The sequence below is a fragment of the Biomphalaria glabrata genome, chromosome 9 (genome assembly GCF_947242115.1).
Source record: "Biomphalaria glabrata chromosome 9, xgBioGlab47.1, whole genome shotgun sequence".
Taxonomy (NCBI): domain Eukaryota; kingdom Metazoa; phylum Mollusca; class Gastropoda; family Planorbidae; genus Biomphalaria; species Biomphalaria glabrata.
The window spans coordinates 28051026-28076577 of NC_074719.1; the positions used below are offsets into that span (position 1 = coordinate 28051026).

At 35.1% G+C, this 25552-nt stretch overlaps 1 protein-coding gene across 1 annotated transcript in view; it reads right to left on the reverse strand.

Annotated features, from left to right (window-relative positions):
- Positions 1 to 25552, reverse strand: part of LOC106056754 (70 kDa neurofilament protein-like) — a 43934-nt gene that overhangs the window by 13375 nt on the left and 5007 nt on the right. Inside the window, exons 3-9 of the mRNA XM_013213596.2 lie at positions 20396 to 20643; positions 17370 to 17524; positions 16202 to 16388; positions 12551 to 12646; positions 10139 to 10300; positions 6830 to 6955; positions 1029 to 1237 (exon numbers count right to left, since the gene is read on the reverse strand). Of these exons, the coding sequence (XP_013069050.2) occupies positions 1029 to 1237; positions 6830 to 6955; positions 10139 to 10300; positions 12551 to 12646; positions 16202 to 16388; positions 17370 to 17524; positions 20396 to 20643 (1183 nt within the window). The remainder of the gene's footprint in view (positions 1 to 1028; positions 1238 to 6829; positions 6956 to 10138; positions 10301 to 12550; positions 12647 to 16201; positions 16389 to 17369; positions 17525 to 20395; positions 20644 to 25552) is intronic.

Here is a 25552-nt window from a genome sequence, read left to right on the forward strand (position 1 = left end):
TAAATCTTGTGAACCGTATGACGTGAGCCATTTGTCGTTGAACTATTAATTTTGTCGAGTGAACAATTTGTCGGGTGAACTAAATGTCGTCGAATAAAATTTCTGTGAAACACTTATCTGTGAAACACTTCTCTGTGAAACACTTATCTGCAAAGCATTTGTCAATGCACTACTTATCTGTGAAGAATGCGCCAATGAATTACTTATCTGTGAAACATTTATCTGTAAAGCACTGGTTAATAAACTACCTATCTGCGAAGAAATTGTCTGTGAAGCACTTGTCAATGAAACACTTATCCGTGAAGCACTTGTCAATAAACTACTTATCTATGAAACACTTGTCAATAAACTAGTTAGTTGTACATCACTTGTCAATAAACTAGTTAGTTGTACATCACTTGTCAATAAACTAGTTAGTTGTACATCACTTGTCAATAAACTAGTTAGTTGTACATCACTTGTCAATAAACTAGTTAGTTGTACATCACTTGTCAATAAACTAGTTAGTTGTACATCACTTGTCAATAAACTAGTTAGTTGTACATCACTTGTCAATAAACTAGTTAGTTGTACATCACTTGTCAATAAACTAGTTAGTTGTACATCACTTGTCAATAAACTAGTTAGTTGTACATCACTTGTCAATAAACTAGTTAGTTGTACATCACTTGTCAATAAACTAGTTAGTTGTACATCACTTGTCAATTAACTACTTATCTATGAAACACTTGTCAATAAACTACTTATCTATGAAACATTTGTAAATGAACACTTATATGTAAAACAATTGTCAATGAACTACTAATCTGTGAAGCACGTGTCAATAAACTTGTTATTTGTACATCACTTGTCAATAAACTACTTATCTATGAAACACTTGTCAATAAACTACTTATTTTTGAAGCACTTGTCTGAAACGTTTCGCGGAACAGTGTCAAAGTCCAGCTATACCAGGCTAAAGTTGTGTTTGTCTTGTAAACTAGACCTAGGCGCAGATAGTGCATTTAGGACATTAAGTTCTGAATTACCTTTTTTCGATGGTAGAAAGCAAGTCCCTGTACTCTTGTATCTCATTTTCCAGAGTTGTCCTTGCCTGCAGGTGAACCTTGGATTCTTCTGTCAATACAGCCATTTGCTGTCGAAGTTGTTCAATCAAGGACTTGAATCTCCTGCACTTGTCTCTTTTCCTCTCCCATTGGATTTGAAGCTCTGCATACTTGCCATCACACTTACTATGCTGTGGAAACATTGCATTCAATGACACTGCCCTATGTAATCAGTAATACTAACAGGGCTAGCAGACTACTAAAAACATTTGTGTCTATGTGTTGAGCTCTTAGACAGTTACTGGGAAACTAATGATGGATTTCTGTTCTATTAAACTACTTGTGATAATGCCATAGATCCTATACTCTTAAGCGAGCAATTATTGTATATATATATATATATCACCAGGTGGTCGACCCTCGCTCGGTTAAATAATTTCCTAAGAAAGGTTATATACCCGAAGTCATGGGAATAATTTTGTAATTACAAAAATGAACGATCAGATAAAGACTACAAATCTGACGAGTTGCATTAGTGTTCTGTTAGTTCTAAATGTAATTGTACATAGCGATTAAATATAAAGTCTCTTTAAGTCCTCCTACAGTCTACTCTAGACAAACCACAGCTCACGTCCGTCTTATAGTTTTACAATGCATCTTTTGAGTAAAACTATTGTAGGCCTAGTATTATTGGCTTAAAAGAAAGTCTTTGCAGTGTAACTTTTCAGAAGGTTACATTCAGATATTTAATTATGCAATTAGTATATTCATTTTGGCTTTAGTACGAAACATCAAGTGACGCAAATCTCTACGTTGTAGGGTAAAACAGGCACTTTGTGACAAAGTAAAATGACGCAATTTTTCTTCATAGAATTAAACCATTGCGTTAGTTTTCAAAAGAAAAGTTTCTGTGGGGCACTTCTGTTACGCCTTATGCATAAGTTCGTCCCCCATACGGGATACGTGCCCTGCCCAGTCTGACTATCGGACTATAAATTTTGCCCATTAAAGGACTATAAGAAGCTCATACCGGCTTTTACCATCCATTCATCCCAGTGGCGCTACAATTTATGAAGGGATATGGCCTTCTTCAACACATTTGACCGAGGTTTAGAGTTCAATCAAAAGAGGCTGCAGCGTACGCAAACTCGTTGACCATAAGCTAGCGTGTTGATTGTGAGCAACTAAAGCTGTGGTAGGACCATTTCCTTGGTTTTGGTACGGACAGTAGACTTCGAAGCTTGAACATATGCTAATAATCCATCAGCAAAATAATAACAATAATAATTAGGCTTGTCTTCGAGTCCGAAGATTAATGAGGAATGTATTTACCGTGGCTGTGACCTACATATTTTTCCACATCCAGGGCATGCATAATCATTGTCCGCCGGTGGTTGATTAAGATTTTCTTTTCGCCGTCTGCGTCTGTCCTCGGCAGCGGATTTTCTTTTGGTCTCAAATGTGTATCCCGCGGCATTTGTATAGAAGGATTTTTTATGGTCCGACCGTTACGCTGTGTAGGGCACGTATCCAGTATGGCAGTCTTTTTTTGGTAAACTAAAAGTTGGTCGACGTAACAGAGGCGCCCCACGGAAACGCTTTAAAGACCCGATTAGGCGCCAAATCGCCTTAGCTGACATAGAAGAGAGCACCTGGTTGCATGTGCGGCCTCAGAACGAGACAGCTGGAGGTCACCAGCAAAATAATAACAAAGTAAAAGCTACCTACACGGTTCTACGCAATTAAAGTGTAAACAATTTATAAACCACTTAAAATACAATAACTAATCATACATCAACAAATTTAATTTCATTACTTCTCTTCCATCGTTCCATAAACGACAATGAATGTACCACAAAAGAACATCGAGAACAGAAAATATTTTGTTACTCTACTTCAATAGTCCAAGCAGGAATTAAAAAATTGCAGTGCGTCATTTGAAAGGAAGTTCTAGATCTATAAGCAGAATCTATGTAACTGCAAAGTTATTTGGATACTCAACATCCGGGCTTGAAGACCACATAATGTACAGATACGTTTAGGTCTATACATGAAGGCGATGTTAAAGAAGAGTGTCTCTGTTGCAAACCACACGAAACAACATTGAGATATGTACCAGATAAAATGTGGATTCATTTTTGGAAAAGTAGAAAATCTCATTGAAAACTATTAGCGATGGTGCTACACGCTTGTTAGTAGGTCGGTCTGGATCTGTATTCAAGCGCCGCATATTTGGGAATAGTCAAAGGGGTCGCCGAGCTCAAAAGGTTGAGAACCTCTGGAGGACTTAAAGAGACTTTATATTTAATCGCCATGTACAATTACACTTAGAACTAACATAACACAAAAACAACTCTTCAGATTAGTAGTCTTTATCGGATCGTTCATTTTACTAATTACAAAAATATTCCCAGAATAACTTGGAGTATATATCCTTCCTTAAGAAATCATTTAGGCTCGACCACCTGGTACTACAACATAAAAAGACGTATTTAAATTAAATTCTACATGGGTTATATGTCTATGTCTTCAGGGTCGGACTGGCTTAAAAAACCGGCCCGGGAAATTGGGTCATGGCGGCGGCCCACTTTATCATTAGTTTCATATAATTTTTTTCAATAATTTAATATTACTACTTATTTTTAATTTAATTTAATTTTTATATATTTTTCTTTAGTTTCTATAATTATTTCATATATATAATAATAATAATAATAATAATAATAATGAAATTTTAAAGTTCAAAAACACTACTTTAAGTTGTAAGCATGTTTTTATTTATTACATGTTCAAATTCGTAATTATGCAAAACAACATTAAACAGTTAAATAACTTCTAGTTGTAACAACCTAAACAGAAGAAACACTCGAGTCTAAAATGTCAATTCACAATGAACTAGTAGAACAGATTTTTCATCGTTTCACTAGTCGAGGCTAAAACATCAATGATTTCATTGTTATTGATTCTTGGAAGAAGGTCCTTCTCACAAGACATCAGCAGGAATGATTGTAAAGTTGACTGGCTCAGCAAATTTCTTAATCTGTTCAAAATGTATTTCAATTTTCAAAACGACCTCTCACCAGCAACTTGTGATGAGGATAATGTCAAAACAAATTTGCAAGCCAGATACAAATTTGAATAAGCAAGACTATGCAAATTAAACTTCTGGAGAATAAAATAACAACAAACAATACATTTTTTGCAAGATTTGCATTTATTTCTGTGGTTGTTGTCTGGTAATTCTACTGATTCAGACTGTTGAATGTTGTCTGAGACAGAGTCTGATACTTCCATTTCAAAGATCAAATTATATTCATCTTCAAGAGTTGTTTGAAAATTTTCCCATTTCCTTGCAAAATCCAATAATTCAGTTTGAAGCTGATCTTTTGTGACAGTATCATCAAATTTTTTAAGCAACCCACTCAGGTGCTGCAGTGCATCACAGGGCATTCTTTTCAGAATTTCTGCATAATTTCTTGGATCTAAACAAGATAAATCAGCGTCAAGACTACCATGCTCAGAGAATCTCTGTTTTAAACTATTCATGACTTGATCCATAACCATGTTGTGAACATTGACACGAAATGTATCTTTCGCACTTTCAACAAGTGATTGGTTGGCTCTAATTCTTTATTTCTTTCCAAACAGTCTGCACTTCAATGGCGAGCTTTCTTGTTTCTAGTTCACTGTTTGCAAATGTTTAGAAATGTGTAGCTGCTTGAAAAATAGAATCAACATTTCTATCTACTTTGCTTAATTCATTGATACTGTCTTGAACCATCTTATAGGCTCGTAGTATATCCATTCCAGTTGTTTGCAAATATTCAGATAATGGCGTTGTGTGTTCAAATATTTTCAGAAATAATTGTGCCGTTAGAATAAATTCAAAACTTGTCAATGAATCTAACAGAGCTTTTGGTCTGTATCGGATATCATTATTGAATTTGTTTGATGTAGAAATATCCTAAAATGTTTGTAGCATGTCAATATACAAAAAATCGATAATTTGTGTTTCTTGATTGCCATGATTGGAATGTTTGATGAAGAAGTTTCCAAATATTTTAGTAAGAGCTCTGTCTTTTGCCACCAACGGGTTTCACCAATTACAGATATGTATTTCAATTTGCTAAATTCACGCCAAACACTAAATCACAGGTATTATTCCCGAAGAAAGACTGCACATGTGTTTAAAACCCCAAATAAAGTAACAACTTCGACCGCTTTTTTTAGTGACGTCACCCATTACCAAATTTAAAACACGGGCATAACACCATACATGAATCTGGCCCGGAGAAACAGTATTTAACCAGGCATTGAATCCATTGTATTGACCTTGCATATTAGACGCACCATCGGTGGAATTGCCAATACATTGACTGACATCAATGCCTAACTTTTCAAAGACGCTACAAACCAAATCACACATTCCTTTTCCAGTCGTTGATGTGCCATTGACTATAGCTATTACACGTTCGTGTACAGTATCCGTGACATATCGGATCACAATAGAACACTGATCCTGCACATTAATATCTTGTGTGGTATCAATTTGAACGCTAAACTTAGCAGCTCCTCTAATCTCTTCCACCATCATGTTTCTTAAAGATGTTGGTATAGCATCAATTACTTTATTAACAGTCGTTTTGGCCAGAAATGTGACCAAGTCCCCACGACCTTTGTGCCAACTGAAGCATGACGGGATTGGATATTTCGAACCACATCTTCTATAGGCGCTTCCAACAATGGATCCAATTGGCTAACAAGCAAAAGAATTTCTAAACAATTCCCGTGATCTACACTGTCATCTAGCAGAGTGAACCCTGACTCTTCTGCCCCTCTGTAGCAAAGTGAACCCTGACTCTTCTGCCTCTCTGTAGCAAAGTGAACCCTGACTCTTCTGCCCCTCTGTAGCAAAGTGAACGCTGACTCTTCTGCCCCTCTGTAGCAAAGTGAACCCTGACTCTTCTGCCCCTCTGTAGCAAAGTGAACCCTGACTCTTCTGCCCCTCTGTAGCAAAGTGAACCCTGACTCTTCTGCCCCTCTGTAGCAAAGTGAACCCTGACTCTTCTGCCTCTCTGTAGCAAAGTGAACCCTGACTCTTCTGCCTCTCTGTAGCAAAGTGAACCCTGACTCTTCTGCCTCTCTGTAGCTAAGTCCCCGTTTACCTATCACTTGTAAAGTTTCTATGATTCTTTCTCAAATGAAACAATTCTGTTGAACCTCTTCAGCATGTCTGTGTGTAGCCTCTGCAATATCTTTGGCATTGATTCTTTAAAACATAGGATTCCGTCCAGGCTGCTTGGAGTGCACTGCCTTCATGTTCTGATAGTCTTTGATAAGTATGCTTGAGACGGAAACAGAGTAAATCGGAACGAATAAATGATAAAAGTAAAATATTGTTGCTGCGACGCTGTCGGGTTAAAACCTCGTAACGTAAAGTAATGGTTTTGCTGTTTCAGTTTGGTTACTTTCAATACAAACTATTATTTGAAGCTATCATATAATCAACGGTAATTTCAGTTAAAATTAAAAATATAATATCTTTCTTTTGGCAGTTGGCATCCGCCGGCCCACCGGGAATTTCCCAGTGTCCCGGCAGCCAAGTCCAAGCCTGTATGTCTTATACGTGGTACAAGAGGTACATGTGATTATGTGCTCTATGCATGTTGTGTGTTTAAATATAATACTACTACTACAAGAACATACTTTTATTAGTTTAGAGTAGATAGTCACAGAGCTACTAGCATGGCATGATGACGTCTAATGTAAGCACTTTGTCTCACCTTCACCTCCAGTTGATCATATTTCGCCTGAAGATCAATACACTCTTCTTTCAGCCGGTCTCTCTCATCTTTAGCCAGTGACCATTCGTGTTTATAACTCTCCAGTTCTGTTCTAAGACTTTCGATCTGTAAAAAAAAAATAAAAAAATGTGTAATAGCTTTTTCTTAAATAACGTAATGATGAGTTTGTAAAGTTCCTTTTAAACCATGCATGTAAATTCCATTTAAGTCATTTATCTAAAGCTCATTTCAAGTGAGCTTTATATAGTTCCTATCAAATGAGTCTTGTAAAGTTCCATTCAGTCACAATTACACTTAGGTTAGGTTTCAACGTAGTTCCCTTCAATCAACTTTGCGACATTCTCTGCCAGCTAGTTATATTTAGTTCAATTCAAGTCATTTCTATAAAGGAATCCTGTAAAGTTCCATTCCAGTGTATTATGTAGAGTTCCCTTCAAATCATTTTCGAAAAGTTCTTTTCAATTCAATTCTGTAAAGTTCTCTCTCTTAAAGTCAGATCTACAAGTTTCCTCCATTCAAGTTAGTTCTGTAAAATTCCATTCAAGTTAGTTCAGTAAAATTCCATTCAAGTTAGTTCAGTAAAATTCCATTCAAGTTAGTTCAGTAAAATTTCATTCAAGTTAGTTCAGTAAAATTCCATTCAAGTTAGTTCAGTAAAATTCCATTCAAGTTAGTTCAGTAAAATTTCATTCAAGTTAGTTCAGTAAAATTCCATTCAAGTTAGTTCAGTAAAATTTCATTCAAGTTAGTTCAGTAAAATTCCATTCAAGTTAGTTCTGTAAAATTCCATTCAAGTTAGTTCAGTAAAATTCCATTCAAGTTAGTTCTGTAAAATTCCATTCAAGTTAGTTCAGTAAAATTTCATTCAAGTTAGTTCTGTAAAATTCCATTCAAGTTAGTTCAGTAAAATTCCATTCAAGTTAGTTCAGTAAAATTCCATTCAAGTTAGTTCAGTAAAATTTCATTCAAGTTAGTTCAGTAAAATTCCATTCAAGTTAGTTCAGTAAAATTTCATTCAAGTTAGTTCAGTAAAATTCCATTCAAGTTAGTTCAGTAAAATTCCATTCAAGTTAGTTCAGTAAAATTTCATTCAAGTTAGTTCAGTAAAATTCCATTCAAGTTAGTTCTGTAAAATTCCATTCAAGTTAGTTCAGTAAAATTTCATTCAAGTTAGTTCTGTAAAATTCCATTCAAGTTAGTTCAGTAAAATTCCATTCAAGTTATTTATGTGTTGCTCCCTTGAAATCAAGTTTTGGAAGTTGATTTAAATATATTTCTTCGTTCACATTGTTCTGTGGTAACAGAAGAACCTCAATGATTTATTGATCAGTACTTTTATCATTTATGGTAAAACAAAATATGTGTATTTCAGGATGCCTCGCGTGATTCAAGGGTGTACTTTGTTGGAAACTGTACATTGTTGTCCTCTGAATTGAGGGATGAAAAAAAAAGTGAGGCGGTCTTAAAGTTCCTGTTTGGGAATGATGATTTCATATTGGAGGATAAAGTATGTGATGTGCTGGCGGTTCAACAGAATATGCAAGGGCCAAAAAGTGTGTTTTTTGGGGGAGAGGCGTTTCAATTAAAAGTAGTGTCTTTATTGTTGTGTGTGTGTGTACAGGCGAGAAGGTTACATATGAATGGCCTACGAAGTATTTGTTCCTACTCTATCTTAAGGATTTCAACCCTAGCGCAGCACTGTGGGCTATCTGCTCAAACCAGATCTTCGACAAGTTGTCCATTCTTTGATATTATAACGTCCTGCATTCTTCATTTTGTCTGGAACTATTGCTTATTTATTTACAATGGTCAGCGGGTACTCGTGAGGCTCAATAGTCATTGGGATCCTGTTTCGAATCTCATTTATGATGCAGTCTTTGTAGGTGATATAATTTCATAGCCAAAACTCTCTCTTTTCTAATTCGGCAGTGTCCAAGAAGTATACCACAAAGTGAACGTGACCATGGAGAGCATCAGTCTGATATTTAGTGTTAATGGCAGCACATAGAGAAACTACTTTATCTATGCATTGGATGCATCAGTCTGATATTTAGTGTTAATGGCAGCACATAGAGAAACTACTTTATCTATGCATTGGATGCATCAGTCTGATATTTAGTGTTAATGGCAGCACATAGAGAAACTACTTTATCTATGCATTGGATGCAGGTATGTTGACAAATTTTTACTACCATAAAGCAAATCAGTGGCATTATGTTGACTTGCATTTAAATAGTTGTGGTCAATTAGTTTTCTATGCACTGATAGTTTTTCTGTGGATTCAGAGGCCTTCACAATTCTTTTCTAAACTTATTATCCAGAGTTAGATTGCTGGCGACAGATGCTCCTAGCTAGGTCAATTCCTGCACCACCCTAAAGGTGTTACTTTTAATGTTTATGTCAGATTAGCCATACATTACCCGCTGTCCGCGAGTCTTAATTTGCGTATCGCTGATATTGTCACAGATACAGTGTATTAGAAACAATTAAACAAAATAATAATGTCATAAATAAAGCGAATGCGTTAATGTAATAATGTTATATCCTGCGCATGCGTGACCTTTCGGTAGTGTCTAATGTAAGAAGCGCACGATATTTTGAATGGCTATTTAATGTACGTCAAGACGGATACGTCGCAGCATTGAAGTATACAACTATCTTTCGGTCTTGTCTCATGGAAACGTGGCTATTTCACCTAGATTCATAAAATAGTACTTTTATAGAGTTGGGCAATTTTTTTAGGGTCTTAGGTTTAGGGCTACTTTACATATGTTACTTTTACAGTTAGTATCCAAGAAATATTTATGCCAACTTTTATCAAGATTGGTCAAACAGTTTTGATTTCTATTCGGGACATACATAGATACATACATACATACATACGCCTTACTTTCTGCTTTATATTAAAAGATATGTCTATGACATTATGTGGAAACATTTCTGAAGTGTTGCGACTGATGTTGATCATAAACTCTTTCAACAGTTAGAGCACGTGACCAATTGACAGCTTAGAATAAATGTAATATCTTATATATTTAAATTAAGGAATCAAGCAACCTAAAAATAATCCGATGTCTCCACGAAATGTTTAGAATGTGCAAAGAGTTCCAAATGCAGGAAATGTTTGAGAATCCCTGTTCCGATAGACGTGAAATGTTTAGTCATAGAATTGCAAATAAATCAATTATTTATCAAACTGGATTTTAAATTAAGCACCTATATAGTTGGACGCAGGTCAGTAGTTAAAAAAGCTGAGTTCTAATATAGTTGGATATAAAATTGTTTTACCTGCAGACGAAGACATGATTCATTTTCTTCTTTATATTCACTGATCAGTTTCTCGTATTCGTCTTGAATCTTGCAGACTCTCACGTAGACATAACTTATCCAGTACTCTCCGTTTCTGACAGCAGAGTCAATGTCAGCAAGAACAGACCATTCCTTTTTGTTCTGTTCATGAAAGTCATTGACAGGAATTCAATCAGTTAATAACTTCATTTGATTTCTTATCTCTCTCTTTTTTTTTTCACAATGTTCTAGATCGGAGATTGAGTCTAAACATTTTATAAATAGATCGGAGATTGAGTCTAAACATTTTATAAATAGATCGGAGATTGAGTCTAAACATTTTATAAATAGATCGGAGATTGAGTCAAAACATTTTATAAATAGATCGGAGATTGAGTCTAAACATTTTATAAATAGATCGGAGATTGAGTCTAAACATTTTATAAATAGATCGGAGATTGAGTCTAAACATTTTATAAATAGATCGGAGATTGAGTCTAAACATTTTATAAATAGATCGGAGATTGAGTCTAAACATTTTATAAATAGATCGGAGATTGAGTCTAAACATTTTATAAATAGATCGGAGATTGAGTCTAAACATTTTATAAATAGATTATCTTATTCTTTGCTTATATGTTTTACGTTTTCCCGTCACTAGAATCTAAATGACATCTAGACATAGATCTAGAACAAATTCGTACAAGTGCTCCTTCTTCCCTAGCGCCATTAGAGAGTGGAATGAGTTGACTGAATCAGCCAGGAAAACCAACGACATATCAAGAGTTTAAGTCATTGATCAACATGTATGACTAGATTGACACATGAAATGTGTAGGACGTAACTATCTTCTTTTTTTGAAGTAGCGTCTGTAACATATAAGATAAGATCACAAAACGTGTAGAAGTTATGGAGCTATTAGCCTAATTTAGTTTAAGTAGATTTAATTCCATTATCAGTTCAATTATTGTAGGTGATCGATGTGTGCCCATACGGTTTAGTTCTGTATTCAGTTATGTTAGTAGTTTGGTATACCGAGTAAAATTGGTCGTGAAGGGTTTGAATAAATTAGAACAGTGGAATGGGTTTTGTTCAAGCAACACGGAAAGGAAATGTTTTCCCAAAATGTAAAGTTGTTTTGTAGTGGCTGGGAGCTAGTCCCCCCCCCCCCCCACAGACACACACGAAGTTTCAAATAATCTTTTTATTTCTTTTTAACAGCCCTCTTATGATGTAATGCTTCCTTTAGCTTTGTCTTTCTATATATCACTTGTCACCATCACTTGTCACCATCACTTGTCACCATCACTTGTCACCATCACTTGTCACCATCACTTGTCACCATCACTTGTCACCATCACTTGTCACCATCACTTGTTGGGTTGTTGTTTTTTTTAAATATGAAAAGATGTCGAATAGCTAATTTCTCCTTGTCATCAACAAACCAATACACGTGTGTGTATTCTAAGCGGACATCTTATTATAGATTTAGGATGTTCTTTTTTTTTTAAAATCAAACATAAATATCTAAAGATTATCTTAATTCGCTATTCTGATATATATATATATATATATATATATATATATATATATATATATATATATATATATATATATATATATATATATAACATTAATTTTTCTTGCCAAAAAGATTAAAAGTCTCTATGGATTATTGGTAATTCGATTGTTTTCAATTCTGTTACTTGAAATCAAAACAAATCCTGGCTGGAATATTTCTTACCTCTCTTTGAAATCTTTGTTGTTTAATTTGCTTTTGGAAATCTCATGCTATAGAATACTTAAATGTTTAGTACGCTTTTGTCCAAGTCTCTTTTCTGAACCTGCATGAGGGGTATTTGGGAGAAGGTTTCTGAACTTGCATGGGGGGGGGGGGGGTATCTAGGAGAAAGTTTCTGAACCTGCATGGGGAGGGTATCTGGGAGATACTTGCCCTCAGACAAGTTTTAAAGCCTCTATGACAGTACATGTCAGTCAGCCACACATGCCAGTCTCCATTTGTTGTAGTGCAGTAATAAAAGACCATTATTGTATTGAACTTATTGTCCAGTTTCAGTTTTTAGGGCTCAGTTAACTTAATGAACAACTACTGCCTAGCCTAACCCACAACGTCTGTCAGTAAATGAAACTGTGACCAACTTAACTAGAACTCCGATTCTAATGTTATATCTACATGAACAACTTGAATAGTTTAAGAAGAATAGTACAGGGAGACAAAAAGATATTTTTAAAAGTACAAAGACAGACATACAGACAGACATACAGACAGAGAGAGAGAGAGAGAGAGAGAGGAAAAAAGAGACAAAAAGGAGACACAGAAGAAAGGCTTTTAGTCTAACTGATTGTTTCGCAGTTTAAACAGTAAAATTGATTACAAAATCAATCGTTTACCCTTTCCCAGACTTGATACAACAATCTGAGTTCGTCCTGAAGTCTCTCACACTGTGTTGTTCTCTTCAGTAACTCGGAAGTTTTCACACTAGCATCCTAGAAGCAAACAGAGAGAAGCCATGAAGAAAACTTGAAGTTGTCTTTTTCTTACACCACGTTGGGTTACAATCAAATGAATTACATAGACTCTTTTTCTATTACAGACAGCATTCCAGAGAACAGACTCAACAATTAGATCAAATGAATTACATAGACTCTTTTTTTATTACAGACAGCATTCCAGAGAACAGACTCAACAATTAGATCAAATGAATTACATAGACTCTTTTTCTATTACAGACAGCATTCCAGAGAACAGACTCAACAATTAGATCAAATGAATTACATAGACTCTTTTTTTATTACAGACAGCATTCCAGAGAACAGACTCAACAATTAGATCAAATGAATTACATAGACTCTTTTACTATTACAGACACCATTCCAGAGAACAGACTCAACAATTAGATCAAATGAACTTGTCACGTACACAGTATCTATATTTAGCTCATCAGTAGAACTTGAGCTACCTATCATGCAACAGGATCATGTTCAGAATAAATGTGATTGGTTTTGAAATATTAATTGTTGTACATTGAGCTGCATTTATTGGTTGGCCTTGCAGTGTAGAGTTGTTGGTCACGTGATTACGCTCTAGAGCCCGGGGAAGGTTCTAGATTGCGCCAGTCTTGTATGGAACGCGTTAGAGAGAACTTGTACTAGAGTTTAGTATTAGAACTCAATTATATTATTGTGTAGATCATTTATTTTATTCAAGTACATTTAACCATTGTAATTATTTGTGAATAGCTTTTTCAAGTTCTGAATTAAAGCATTTGTTTTAGACGAAGAGAAGTTTCTTCATTGAATATAGTAACATACTTAGATCGACTTAGCGATTGGCAACTTCTAGATGATCCTCTTATCAACTGGCAACATTCTGAATGATCGTATTATCAACTAGATCTAGCTACTTCTATACGATCATTTTATTAAAAGACGATTTCAAGATCCTCGCCAATCACGATCATTGATGGTGTGATACAGATCAAGATAATCTTTAACGTGACATCTATCATAGCATCTTCATTGATCTTGACATCTGACATCCACAATTGATGATTGTGACAGAACTCAACAATTCGAGAACTTCATTAAGTGACGACACAAACCTCTGGATCATTTCCCCCTTCTCCAAGTCTCGTTGATACAGTCTGACAGAGTTGGGAATAAAACGTTCCGTTTTGCCCTCACGGACAGACATCGCCAGCGACCACATAGTTATGATGGAGTCGATGACAGTTATCTTCTAAACGTTTTCTGACTATGCATAGATAGCTTTATGGAGAAAGTTCATTCACATAGGCTAGGGTAGAGCATGCGACGATCTGTTGTTTTTGACGACTGTCAATGCGACGTAACAACTTCTGGCTTGAGTTAATTGTGGTAGGATCACCTTTTACAATCCCGGACCCCTATGTTATGCCTGCCTTGTTTTAGAAATTCCTACTGTTAGCATGCACAACCTTTACGAACGGACGGGTATTTCGAAAATGGATCTAAAAATTCTCCTATAAAATTTTAAGTTTATGTATGTCTTTGGGAAAAAATACTAGCTAATTGGCAACACATTAAAAACTGTTTTCACAACTATTGTGTGCATCACAAACACAGTAAAAACTATTTTCACAACTATTGTGTGCATCACAAACACAGTAAAAACTGTTTTCACAAATATTGTGTGAATCATTATAGTAAGAAGTGGAGCAAATAAATAAACCTAGAAGATCATCATGTAGAATTTCCTAATAGAATCATCAGCTGGACTGTTCATAGAAGTTCCTAATAGAAGCATCAGCTGGACTGTTCATAGAAGTTCCTAATAGAAGCATCAGCTGGACTGTGCATAGAAGTTCCTAATAGAAGCATCAGCTGGACTGTTCATAGAAGTTCCTAATAGAAGCATCAGCTGGACTGTTCATAGAAGTTCCTAATAGAAGCATCAGCTGGACTGTTCATAGAAGTTCCTAATAGAAGCATCAGCTGGACTGTTCATAGAAGTTCCTAATAGAAGCATCAGCTGGACTGTTCATACAGGTTCCTAATAGAATCAACAGCTGGATTGTTCATAGAAGTTCCTAATAGAAGCATCAGCTGGACTGTTCATAGAAGTTCCCAATAGAAGCATCAGCTGGACTGTTCATAGATGTTCCTAATAGAAGCATCAGCTGGACTGTTCATAGAAGTTCCTAATAGAAGCATCAGCTGGACTGTTCATAGAAGTTCCTAATAGAAGCATCAGCTGGACTGTTCATAGATGTTCCTAATAGAAGCATCAGCTGGACTGTTCATAGAAGTTCCTAATAGAATCATCAGCTGGGCTGTTCATAGAAGTTCCTAATAGAATCATCAGCTGGACTGTTCATAGAAGTTCCTAATAGAAGCATCAGCTGGACTGTTCATAGAAGTTCCTAATAGAATCATCAGCTGGGCTGTTCATAGAAGTTCCTAATAGAATCATCAGCTGGACTGTTCATAGAAGTTCCTAATAGAAGCATCAGCTGGGCTGTTCATAGAAGTTCCTAATAGAAGCATCAGCTGGACTGTTCATAGACGTTCCTAATAGAAGCATCAGCTGGACTGTTCATAGAAGTTCCTAATAGAAGCATCAGCTGGACTGTTCATAGAAGTTCCTAATAGAAGCATCAGCTGGACTGTTCATAGATGTTCCTAATAGAAGCATCAGCTGGGCTGTTCATAGAAGTTCCTAATAGAATCATCAGCTGGGCTGTTCATAGAAGTTCCTAATAGAATCATCAGCTGGACTGTTCATAGAAGTTCCTAATAGAAGCATCAGCTGGGCTGTTCATAGAATTTCCTAATAGAAGCATCAGCAGGACTGTTCATAGAAGTTCCTAATAGAAGCATCAGCTGGGCTGTTCATAGAAGTTCCTAATAGAAGCATCAGCTGGACTGTTCATAGACGTTCCTAATAGAAGCATCAGCTGGACTGTGCATAGATGTTCCTAATAGAAGCATCAGCTGGACTGTTCATAGACGTTCCTAATAGAAGCATCAGCTGGACTGTTCATAGAAGTTCTTAATTGAAGCATCAGCTGGGCTGTTCATAGAAGTTCCTAATAGAATCATCAGCTGGACTGTTTATAGAAGTTACTAATAGAAGCATCAGCTGGACTGTTCATAGAAGTTCTTAATTGAAGCATCAGCTGGGCTGTTCATAGAAGTTACTAATAGAAGCTTCAGCTGGACTGTTCATAGAAGAAATTGTGTGCGTGGAAAAACTAATTTGCAATAGTGAAGCATTACAAGATATACAAAGAAGGAGAAGTGATATAGCAGCATTCATAAATGAGGAATTGATTTTACTATTTTTTTATGTTCTTAGTTTTTTTTTGACTTTGAATGTTTTTTTGCTTTCCTCAATATCTTTGTTCAAACTCCAGATTTTTCTTCTCAGAAATTGGTATTAAAGCTTCAATCCACAGAGGAGGAGGAATTAGTTACCGAAACATGTTCTTCATCAAGTTTAAGTTTCTAAGTTAAAGAAAGAAACAAACAAACAAACAAAAAACAAACTGAGCATTACAAAACCTTGCTGACGAGGGTCAATTCCTCGCGTTTTTGAGAGAGAAGAAATTTATATCTTTCTTTTTCTGAGATGTGATGCTTGGACATCTTCTCGACCATTTCAAGCTTATATTTGAGATCGATTGATTTGTTCTTCAGTTTTGACACTTTTTCATTGGCTTTGTCGTTAGTCTCTCTCAGATAAACCAACCTATACAAAGAAATAAAATATCTAGCTGACACCATTGGAAACACTAAAATAAGAATCAATCAATGGATGAATGACACACGCAATTGATATTTGTTTGAGAAGTATTGATACATTTGTTTCTGTTAGTATGCTTACTATCATCAAACAGAACAAAACAATGGCATTAGAAACTGTGTCTGGTTTCATGACTTCACAGTTCACATTAAAATGCGTGTTAGAATTATCTAAATAAAAATGATGTTTTAAAAAGCAGTATTGAAATCTTTCAAAGTCTATTTCAATTTGTCTTTCTAAAAAAAGAGAGAGACTTTCTATGTAACCTCGTGACACGAGCCAACAACATTGGCAAGTTTGTTATTTGAAACCTTTTAAGGCTAAGAGAGGGGTGCCCGTGCTGCCTGACAATTTCATTTTTCAAGGGACCACACAAAAGTTTTCATTGTAACTATCAATCCATGTTTGCTATGAAGCAAGTCAAATGACAGAACGTTTAAGAGATAAATAGTTTAGAAGTTTTCAAAATGTAGAGGCCATTTTTGGGGAGAAACATGTGCAACACTATGGAAGGCATTTTAAAAGCGTCTTCGCTAATGTGATTCTTCTCCATGACAAATGATCAAAATTCTCTTTTGACATCGTTCTATTAACAACTTTTTGTGACCAAAAAAAATAAAACGTCCCACTACAAGACGTCTTACATAATACGGAGATTATTTCAAGAAAATGCACAAAACACTTTAACATTTTCCACGTAACACTATTTTGGAAAAGAAAGGACTAAATGAACTAGCTTTAAGGAACATTTTATACGTGGGATATACAGTATAATCAAAGTGTAAATATTTATTCAAAAAATATAATTATGTCTTTTCTTTTTCATAGTACTCTAACCTACAGAGCCCACTAAGGTCCCCAACTAAAGTCTTCTCGTTGAGGGGGCAGCACCGACCAATGTTTGAGAAAAACTGCTATTTAACTTACTCTCTTTCCATGTCAGCCCACTTTCTGTCATAGTCATAATACTTGGCCACTAGATCACTTGTTTCTGTTTTGGAGGAGTCCAACTGGGTTCTCAGACTTTCCAATTTCTCATTATAGATCTCTATAATATTTTCTGTCTCTTTGCCCCATTTTTCCTAAAAGTTAACAAAAAATAATAATAAAACATATTCACAGCAGTGTACAATTACTATCAGCATGTGTCGTTGAAGGGTGACAATAGTATTCAAACTTACAACCTAACATCCAAGAAGCATACGTCATTCCTCCTTTACTATCAAAACTCTTTCCAATAGACAACTAGAACATGCTTTCTTTTTGGTGTATCTGATGTAATACAAGATTGCAAATACAAATTGTGTTATCACACAAACTCATTAGCGGCCCCCGACTGACGATACATAAGAAATATGACTTCTAATGAAAAAAACAACAACTTTTAACTACATCACACACAGGGCTTCATTAGACTAAAAATGTCTTTTTTATTACGAGAGAGTAGAGGAGGGTTACACAAATTTGTTTGCACTCGTTCTTATATAGTATCATTGAGTAAAATCATTCCGAATGAAAAAGAATCCACAACATCACACGGACTAATACTAATAAAAATGAAAATGTCTTTTATTCGAAAACTTAAGGATGAGTGCGCAGTGTTTTACATAATTACGCACATCTAGGAGACGTACATATTTTTCCGCACCTCTCGTAGACAAAGTCGTTGTCCACACGGCCTAATTAGATAAAAATGTCTTTTTAACAATAGAGAGTTGACGAGGGTTAATAAACATTGGCTCTCGAGTTCTTACATCATTTCAGCTAATAAAATTCCCTCCAACTGACTTGAAAGGAAAAACATCCACTGTGTCACATGGTCTAGTTAGAGTTAATCATATATTTTTCAGCACCAGACAATTGACGAGGATTACTAGACTTACGGAGTTCTTAGAGCATTTCATTTCCAAAATCATTCCGAATGACGTCATGAGGAAAAAAATCCCCTACTGATGAACGTACACGTACACGTGTAGCATGGAAATTCAATGTTCCATAATTTCGAAGAGACATATTTATTCAATAGTTTGGTGGTAAGAAGTTCTTTGCCTTTAAAGTACGTGACATAATATTAAAGATAATGAGATTTCTGTGACTTTTGTCAAGAGTATCAAATAGAGCAAGAAGTGCGATTTTAAACAATTTTTTAGAGTTAAAATGTTTTTCATAAAATATCTGGAACAACCGATTCTCGATAATGATTTTTTTGCGACGTTTTAGCATGAGGGTTAATTAGAGATATAGATTCATGATTCTCCATTTCCTACTTTGCCTAAAAGTTCTGTACCAGACAAAGTAAAAAAAATGTCTTATTTAAAAACATGTTTATATATAAGATAAGTGAAAAAAAATATACAACAGGATTTCTTAAGACTAAAAATACCTTTGTAAGCCCATGTTTTTATATTTAATGCTTAGTGGAATGTCCTTTTTAAATAATCAAATATTTTTTTTTAATTTCAAAATTGTATTTAAAAATAATAATATGCATTAGTCAATATTCAGTTCTTTAATTTCTTCTAACTAGACTAGAACGACAAATTAAAGATGGCCAAATATTGAGAGGGTCAAGGTGCAACAGAAAAGAGAATCAAAGTAATTCATAAGCTCTGAAATGATGCAATTATAGCAAAATACTTTTGTTAGATTCTTCTTAAATGCAAATACAAAATAAATATATTATTCTAATCAGTTGTTTTAAGTTATATAATACAAAGATAACTTTTAAAATCTGCCGATAAAACAAAGAAAAGTCTATATATTCTATTTGTACGCGTTTTTATTGCATTTCCAACTTTCTCTTTGTCCTTATCTAACAATTGAAACAAATTGCCATATAAGAGTTATAAAAGAGAAAAAAACTCACCTAGGAGGACAGAAAAGAAAAACAAGGTTACAAAGATAGTTTGTGTGGAAACACAAACTCAAAATCGGCCCCTAAATGGTCAACCCAGGCAGGTAAAAAGGCAGGTTTCAATATTTTCAGAAAGAATATCAGAATGAAATTCTATCAAAGGCAAATGACAGAGAAGAATGGAGAAATGTTGACAGATCTTGTGTGGTGCCCTAACGGTCCAGCAGACCAATGGATAGGTGAAAGTGAAGGAAAAGTTCGATGTGAACCTGGCCTAATTATCTAATTAATTTAATTGTACTGTAAAGGCTCAATATCTTATTCAAAGCCTCAACAAAAAATAAATAACCGCTGAAATAAAAACATTTAGTTTGGTATTCCATGGTATAGTATGGAACCTGTAGTTAACGCGATAATATTAAAATTACTTATAAAATGTTGTTTTAAATTGTGTTCCACTAATATGCATACTAAAAGGATTTTTTCTCTTTAAAAAAAGTAATTTTTTTTTAAATGTAGGCCTAATAGTTAGTATGACAGAACTTGCTTAACATAGCAACTATTGTAAAAAAAATGTTTTGGACAAAAAATCTAAAACCTTTGGATAAATGTGTTAAAAAAAGGTAAATAGTCATCACCCTTACTAAAAGCTTCTCGAGTTTGTTACTATTAATTGTAAATAGTTGTATGAATGGTGTATTTTAAAACGAAAACAAAGCTTGCATAGTTTATTATAAAAATTAAATTTTTCGCTTTCAGAAAAAAAGTAACCGTTGCGTCAGAACGTTGAATGGTCTAAAATATCATGAAGTCGGATTTTCAATTACTTTTCTAGTTTACGAGATCTAAACGGGACGGACGGACGGACAGACAGACAACACAAAACTATTAGCGTCAATTTCCCTTTTTCCTTATGGATAAAAAAAATTATTATTATTAAGTCTGCACTATGTTTGCATCAAGTCTGCATCAAAGCTGTGTCTAGTCAGCACTAAGTCTTCTTCACATTTGTTATAAGTCAGCACTAAGGAGGCCCCTTTGTTGTTTCCCAAGAGTTTAGAGATACAATATAACATAAAACGTTTGTTGTTGTTGTTACCTTTAATATTTTCAGTTCATATTCCAAGCCTTTTGTCCCGTCTGCTTCAGTTGCAGTGCAAAGAGAATAACGAAACCTTTCATTGAGCTCTTGGAGGTCTTTCTTTTCTTGCAGACTCACGCCACAAAATGAAGTGGCATGATAGTGTGTTGGTGTGGAGGAGTAAGACTGGTTTAAGATTGTTGATGTAGAGGATAAACTCTGTACTGGTGAGGACGATGTATGGCTGACACTGATCACTGAAGGACCTGGCAAAGTAAGTAATGAATAAGGTTTTATACATTCGAATGTAGGATATTAAAATCTTGAAAATAAAATTCCTTTATTCCAGTTTCAGTCAGTGGGCTTCAAGGTCATATGTTGTCACCAGGAAGTAGGTAGAAACTTAATGTCATAAAGCGCTGTTTAACTAGGGCTTCAGTGACTGGTAGAGTTACTGTAGATCTTGTTCAAAAGAATTCTAGATTGTCCTCTTCTATGCTATCATTGCTATAGACACCAAGAGACTGTGTATGGAACAATGTGGAACTTGCGTCATGTTATGGACACCAGTTGTGAAATGTTGAAATCAAATTAGGAAAAATAGTGTAAAACAGAAGAGAATCCAGAGAAAATTATGATTTATTAGATTCTTATATTGCGAGATTTGAGATGATAGCCATTTAAATAACCAAAACTTCTGAAAGTTTAATTGGAACATCTAAATTAGATGTAAAAAAAAACTACTTCTTAGAATTGGTGTGAATATTATTCAAACTAATTTTTTTTATGTTGAAAAATGAAACAAAAGTTTTCAATGAAAACTTATTTCAAAGAAAACTTATTTTAAAGAAAACTGCAGTACAAAATAACAAGCTAAATATTTGTTTAAAATCCTTTAAAAAAAACAACAAAAGCTTATTTAAGGGATAGATCTTTGCACTTACAACTGTATGCCTCAATAATATAGAAGTTATTTTCCTTTTTTGAACTCAAACAAAATAATTAATGACCAATAATTACATGAAACTCGTTACTTCATTAGGAACAACAAATAATTGGTTAAGTTTTCAACTTGAATGATGAAACCCGAGGGGACTAAACCCTGTCATGTCTTTAAATACTGAATGATTAATTTCCCTTATTAGTATTAAAAACTTTCATTACCAGTAATTCAATGACTAATGGTTATTTTCTAAAAAAAAAATATTTGACAAATAATTAAATAATGTTACCCTACATCATAGACATGGTCGCTGAAACGTTTAACTAGACCCTCACAGTGTTGTATAGTATACGAGCTGGTGACCAGACACCTTATCATACAAGACTTTTCATCATTAAAGCAATTCATCAACTAGGGTTAGGGTTAAGGTTAGGGTTAGGGCTAAAGTTAGGGCTAGGGTTAGGGTTATGGCTAGGGTTAGGGTTAAGGTTAGGGTTAAGTTTAGGGTTAAAGTTAGGGCTACGGTTAGGGTTAGGGTTAAGTTTAGGGTTAAGGTTAGGATTAGGATTAAGGTTAGGATTAGGATTAAGGTTAGGGTTAAGGTTAGGGCTAGGGCTAGGGTTAGGGTTAAGGTTAGGGTTAGGGTTAAGGTTAGGGTTAATGTTAGGGTTAGGGTTAGTGTTAACTTGCTCAGTATGTTAATTACTTCATTACATCTACATGTACTTATGTTTACAAAATGCACTTGATGAAATGTTAGGGTGATGAAATGTTGCAATGATGAAATGTCTCGTAGGATGAGATGTCAGGGAACCGTAAGAGCTATATACACTTGATGGTCTACGGTTTAAACTCCTAATTACAAATAAACACAAACAATTTTTATTGCGTGTTAGGCCCATTAGTTATTGGCTTCTCGTCTGCCTGTATTTCAATATCCAACACATACACACACTACTTTCAAATTAACGTATTTCCTCAAAAAACTTCCACGTCTGGTAAGGACTATAAAGTATTGCAAGACTTTGTTTGAACAATGACACCTTCTCATCCGTTAAGCAAAGTCATAATGTTTTGTGACCATCATTGTAGGAGTTGTAAATATGGAATGTCTCTAATCGATACTGGGACCTCGTTCTACTTCTTTCTAGAAATGGGAGTGAGGAAGAAGTCGTAGTGCTAATTATGGTTGGCCAATCAGAAGGAAGAAGTCGTAGTGCTAATTATGGTTGGCCAATCAGAAGGAAGAAGTCGTAGTGCTAATTATGGTTGGCCAATCAGAAAGAAGAAGTCGTAGTGCTAATTATGGTTGGCCAATCAGAAAGAAGAAGTCGTAGTGCTAATTATGGTTGGCCAATCAGAAAGAAGAAGTCGTAGTGCTAATTATGGTTGGCCAATCAGAAGGAAGAAGTCGTAGTGCTAATTATGGTTGGCCAATCAGAAAGAAGAAGTCGTAGTGCTAATTATGGTTGGCCAATCAGAAAGAAGAAGTCGTAGTGCTAATTATGGTTGGCCAATCAGAAAGAAGAAGTCGTAGTGCTAATTATGGTTGGCCAATCAGAAAGAAGAAGTCGTAGTGCTAATTATGGTTGGCCAATCAGAAGAAGAAGTCGTAGTGCTAATTATGGTTGGCCAATCAGAAGAAGAAGTCGTAGTGCTAATTATGGTTGGCCAATCAGAAAGAAGAAGTCGTAGTGCTAATTATGGTTGCCCAATCAGAAGAAGAAGTCGTAGTGCTAATTATAGTTGCCCAATCAGAAAAAAGAAGTCTCGAAAAAAGTAGCATATGTCAGTTTCTGGAATATGATAGATACCAGAAATATTTAGACAGAATACTTTAAAAAGGTATAATTTGGGGAAAGGCGAGTTAGTCGAGGTCCTTAAGTTGTAGCGGGTCCCTGAGCTTCTGGAGTCTATAAGTTGTTGTCAGTTCATAAGCTATTATAGGTTTTTCTTTTTTAAGGACATTATATTTGAAGTTAATTATTAATGGAAGTGAATCTAAAGTTAAGAAGATGAAAATGTCAGTAATTCAGTTGTATCAGTATGTTATAGTGCTATAGTGCTGTGAAGTTATTACTAAAGCTGTTCTGTAAGAATATATTTCAAGTACTGCTATATTATGAATTATTGAAATTATTATTTGAAGAAGTTTATTAAAAGAAAGAAAAAACAAAGAAGTGTAGACGTTTCTTCCGTGTATTTCAGTAGTTTTTGTATTTCCCCAGCATGCGATTCTGTTTGTACCAATAGAAATATAAACAAGAAAAACATTTAGAAATTATTTTTTTTATAGACATACCTCCATTGTTGAATCCCCCCTTCCCCCCCCCCTGAAAAAAAATCCTGGCTACGCCCATGTTTGTAAGTGATTTCGAAAAGAAAGTCTTTCTTAAAATAATTATGATAAATTCATATGCAATGACATAAACACTGTCGCCATATTTGACTACTCTGTTTTAAAACGTCATGTGATTGTCTCCCCTTTAAGAGGGCGGTAGAGTGAAAACAAAAGAATACTCGCTCCAGTTTATAAGTTCAGCTAATGACTGCATTTGGCATTCAAGAAAATTGGGTGTTGCGACTCGATATAAGAATTTCATGTATAGTGTATATATATACTGTCCTTTTTATTTTGTAATATCTTGACTAAAATAGAAAAGAAAAAAGTATTTGTTTGTCCGATGGGTGGAGGGCTATTATATGTATCGCCCCTCCCACCTGGGACAACCCTTATTCATTTTATATTTACTAATGATAAAATTGAGATCAGAGTGTGGTGCGAAATAAAACGCAGATAGGTTCAAATATCAAATATTAGCTTATATTATATAGATATTGAACTAATTTTGTTCACAAACTATGATTTTTCCATAAAAAATAGGACCCCCCCCACTCAAAGGGCTAGTGTGGGAGGGCAGTAGATGCAATGCCCCACCCCTCCTCCGAATCGGCCAAGATACCAGAGGAAAGCGACTTTAATATAAAAAATTATATAGTAATTCAACTAATTTTGTTCACAAACTATGATTTCTCCACAAAAATAGGACCGCCCCCCCTCACTCAAAGGTTTAGGTGGGAAGGGCAGTAGATGTATTTGCCCACCACCCCACCATATATGCTAAAAGGAGAACGACGTAATATAAAGATCAAATCGGCCAACGTACTGGGGGGGGGGGGATGAAATAATTTGAAAATTGGGTTGAAATATAAATAATTAGTATATATTATTAACATAAGTAATAAATTCGTATACTAATTGTGTGGAGGGGTCGTCCAAGTGGGAGGATGCGATAGTCCCTACCACAACCACCCTGGATCCGCCAACAGACTTTAAAGGATCAATATTCCTGGTCCATTCGAGGAAGTCCGCCTCTTGTAATCTTGTTTTAAATTGATTCATGTTTTGTTTTTAGGTCCACTAAATAGTTGTTTAAATCCAAGAATGGCTGTAGGAGAAATAGTATGTTCAATTAGCTAAGGGGACGAAACCATATAAATGTAGCCGTATCTGTGAATACTAAATGTTTAACTCCCCAACTGAAGAATTAATTCATAGGATAAAGAAAAAACAAGATTTCAAAGAGAGTTTGTGTTGCCACACAAACTCAGAGGCGGCCCCCGTGGGAGTCGGATCCCTGTGGGAGACGGATCCCCGTGGGAGACGGATGCCTGTCGGATCCGCATATTCGCTGGTCGACTGAGGATGGCATCGAGCAGGGTATGAAACCAAGACCTTAGAGATAATCAGTCCTGCGCGCTAACCGCACGACCAGGCATTGCTCTTAATCTAATGACAAACTGGTTACAAACTAATAGCCTACTATTGATAATATACCTACACGTTACGGAATGACAACTACCGGATATGTACAGTATGTCAGAAGAGCGACTTTAGATAATCTTTTGGTATTGAGCATTTTCAATTAAATGGAACTAGAATGAAGATGTAAATCTACCTAATTCTACTAGATCTAGATCTAAAATATATATTTGGGATAATGTAGATGTAATTTAGATAACATTTATATAAAACAACACACTAGATAATCAATTAATAGACTAATTGCAATATGAAATATTAAAATAGTAGTATAGTTTTAGTATTTTATAACATTGCAATATTGACACATCGACAATCTAGACTTTAGAAATAAAAATCTACACTTTAAGCCTAGAAATTAAAATTATAGATCTTGATCTAGTCTATATCATGGCTGTCTGGTAGTGCT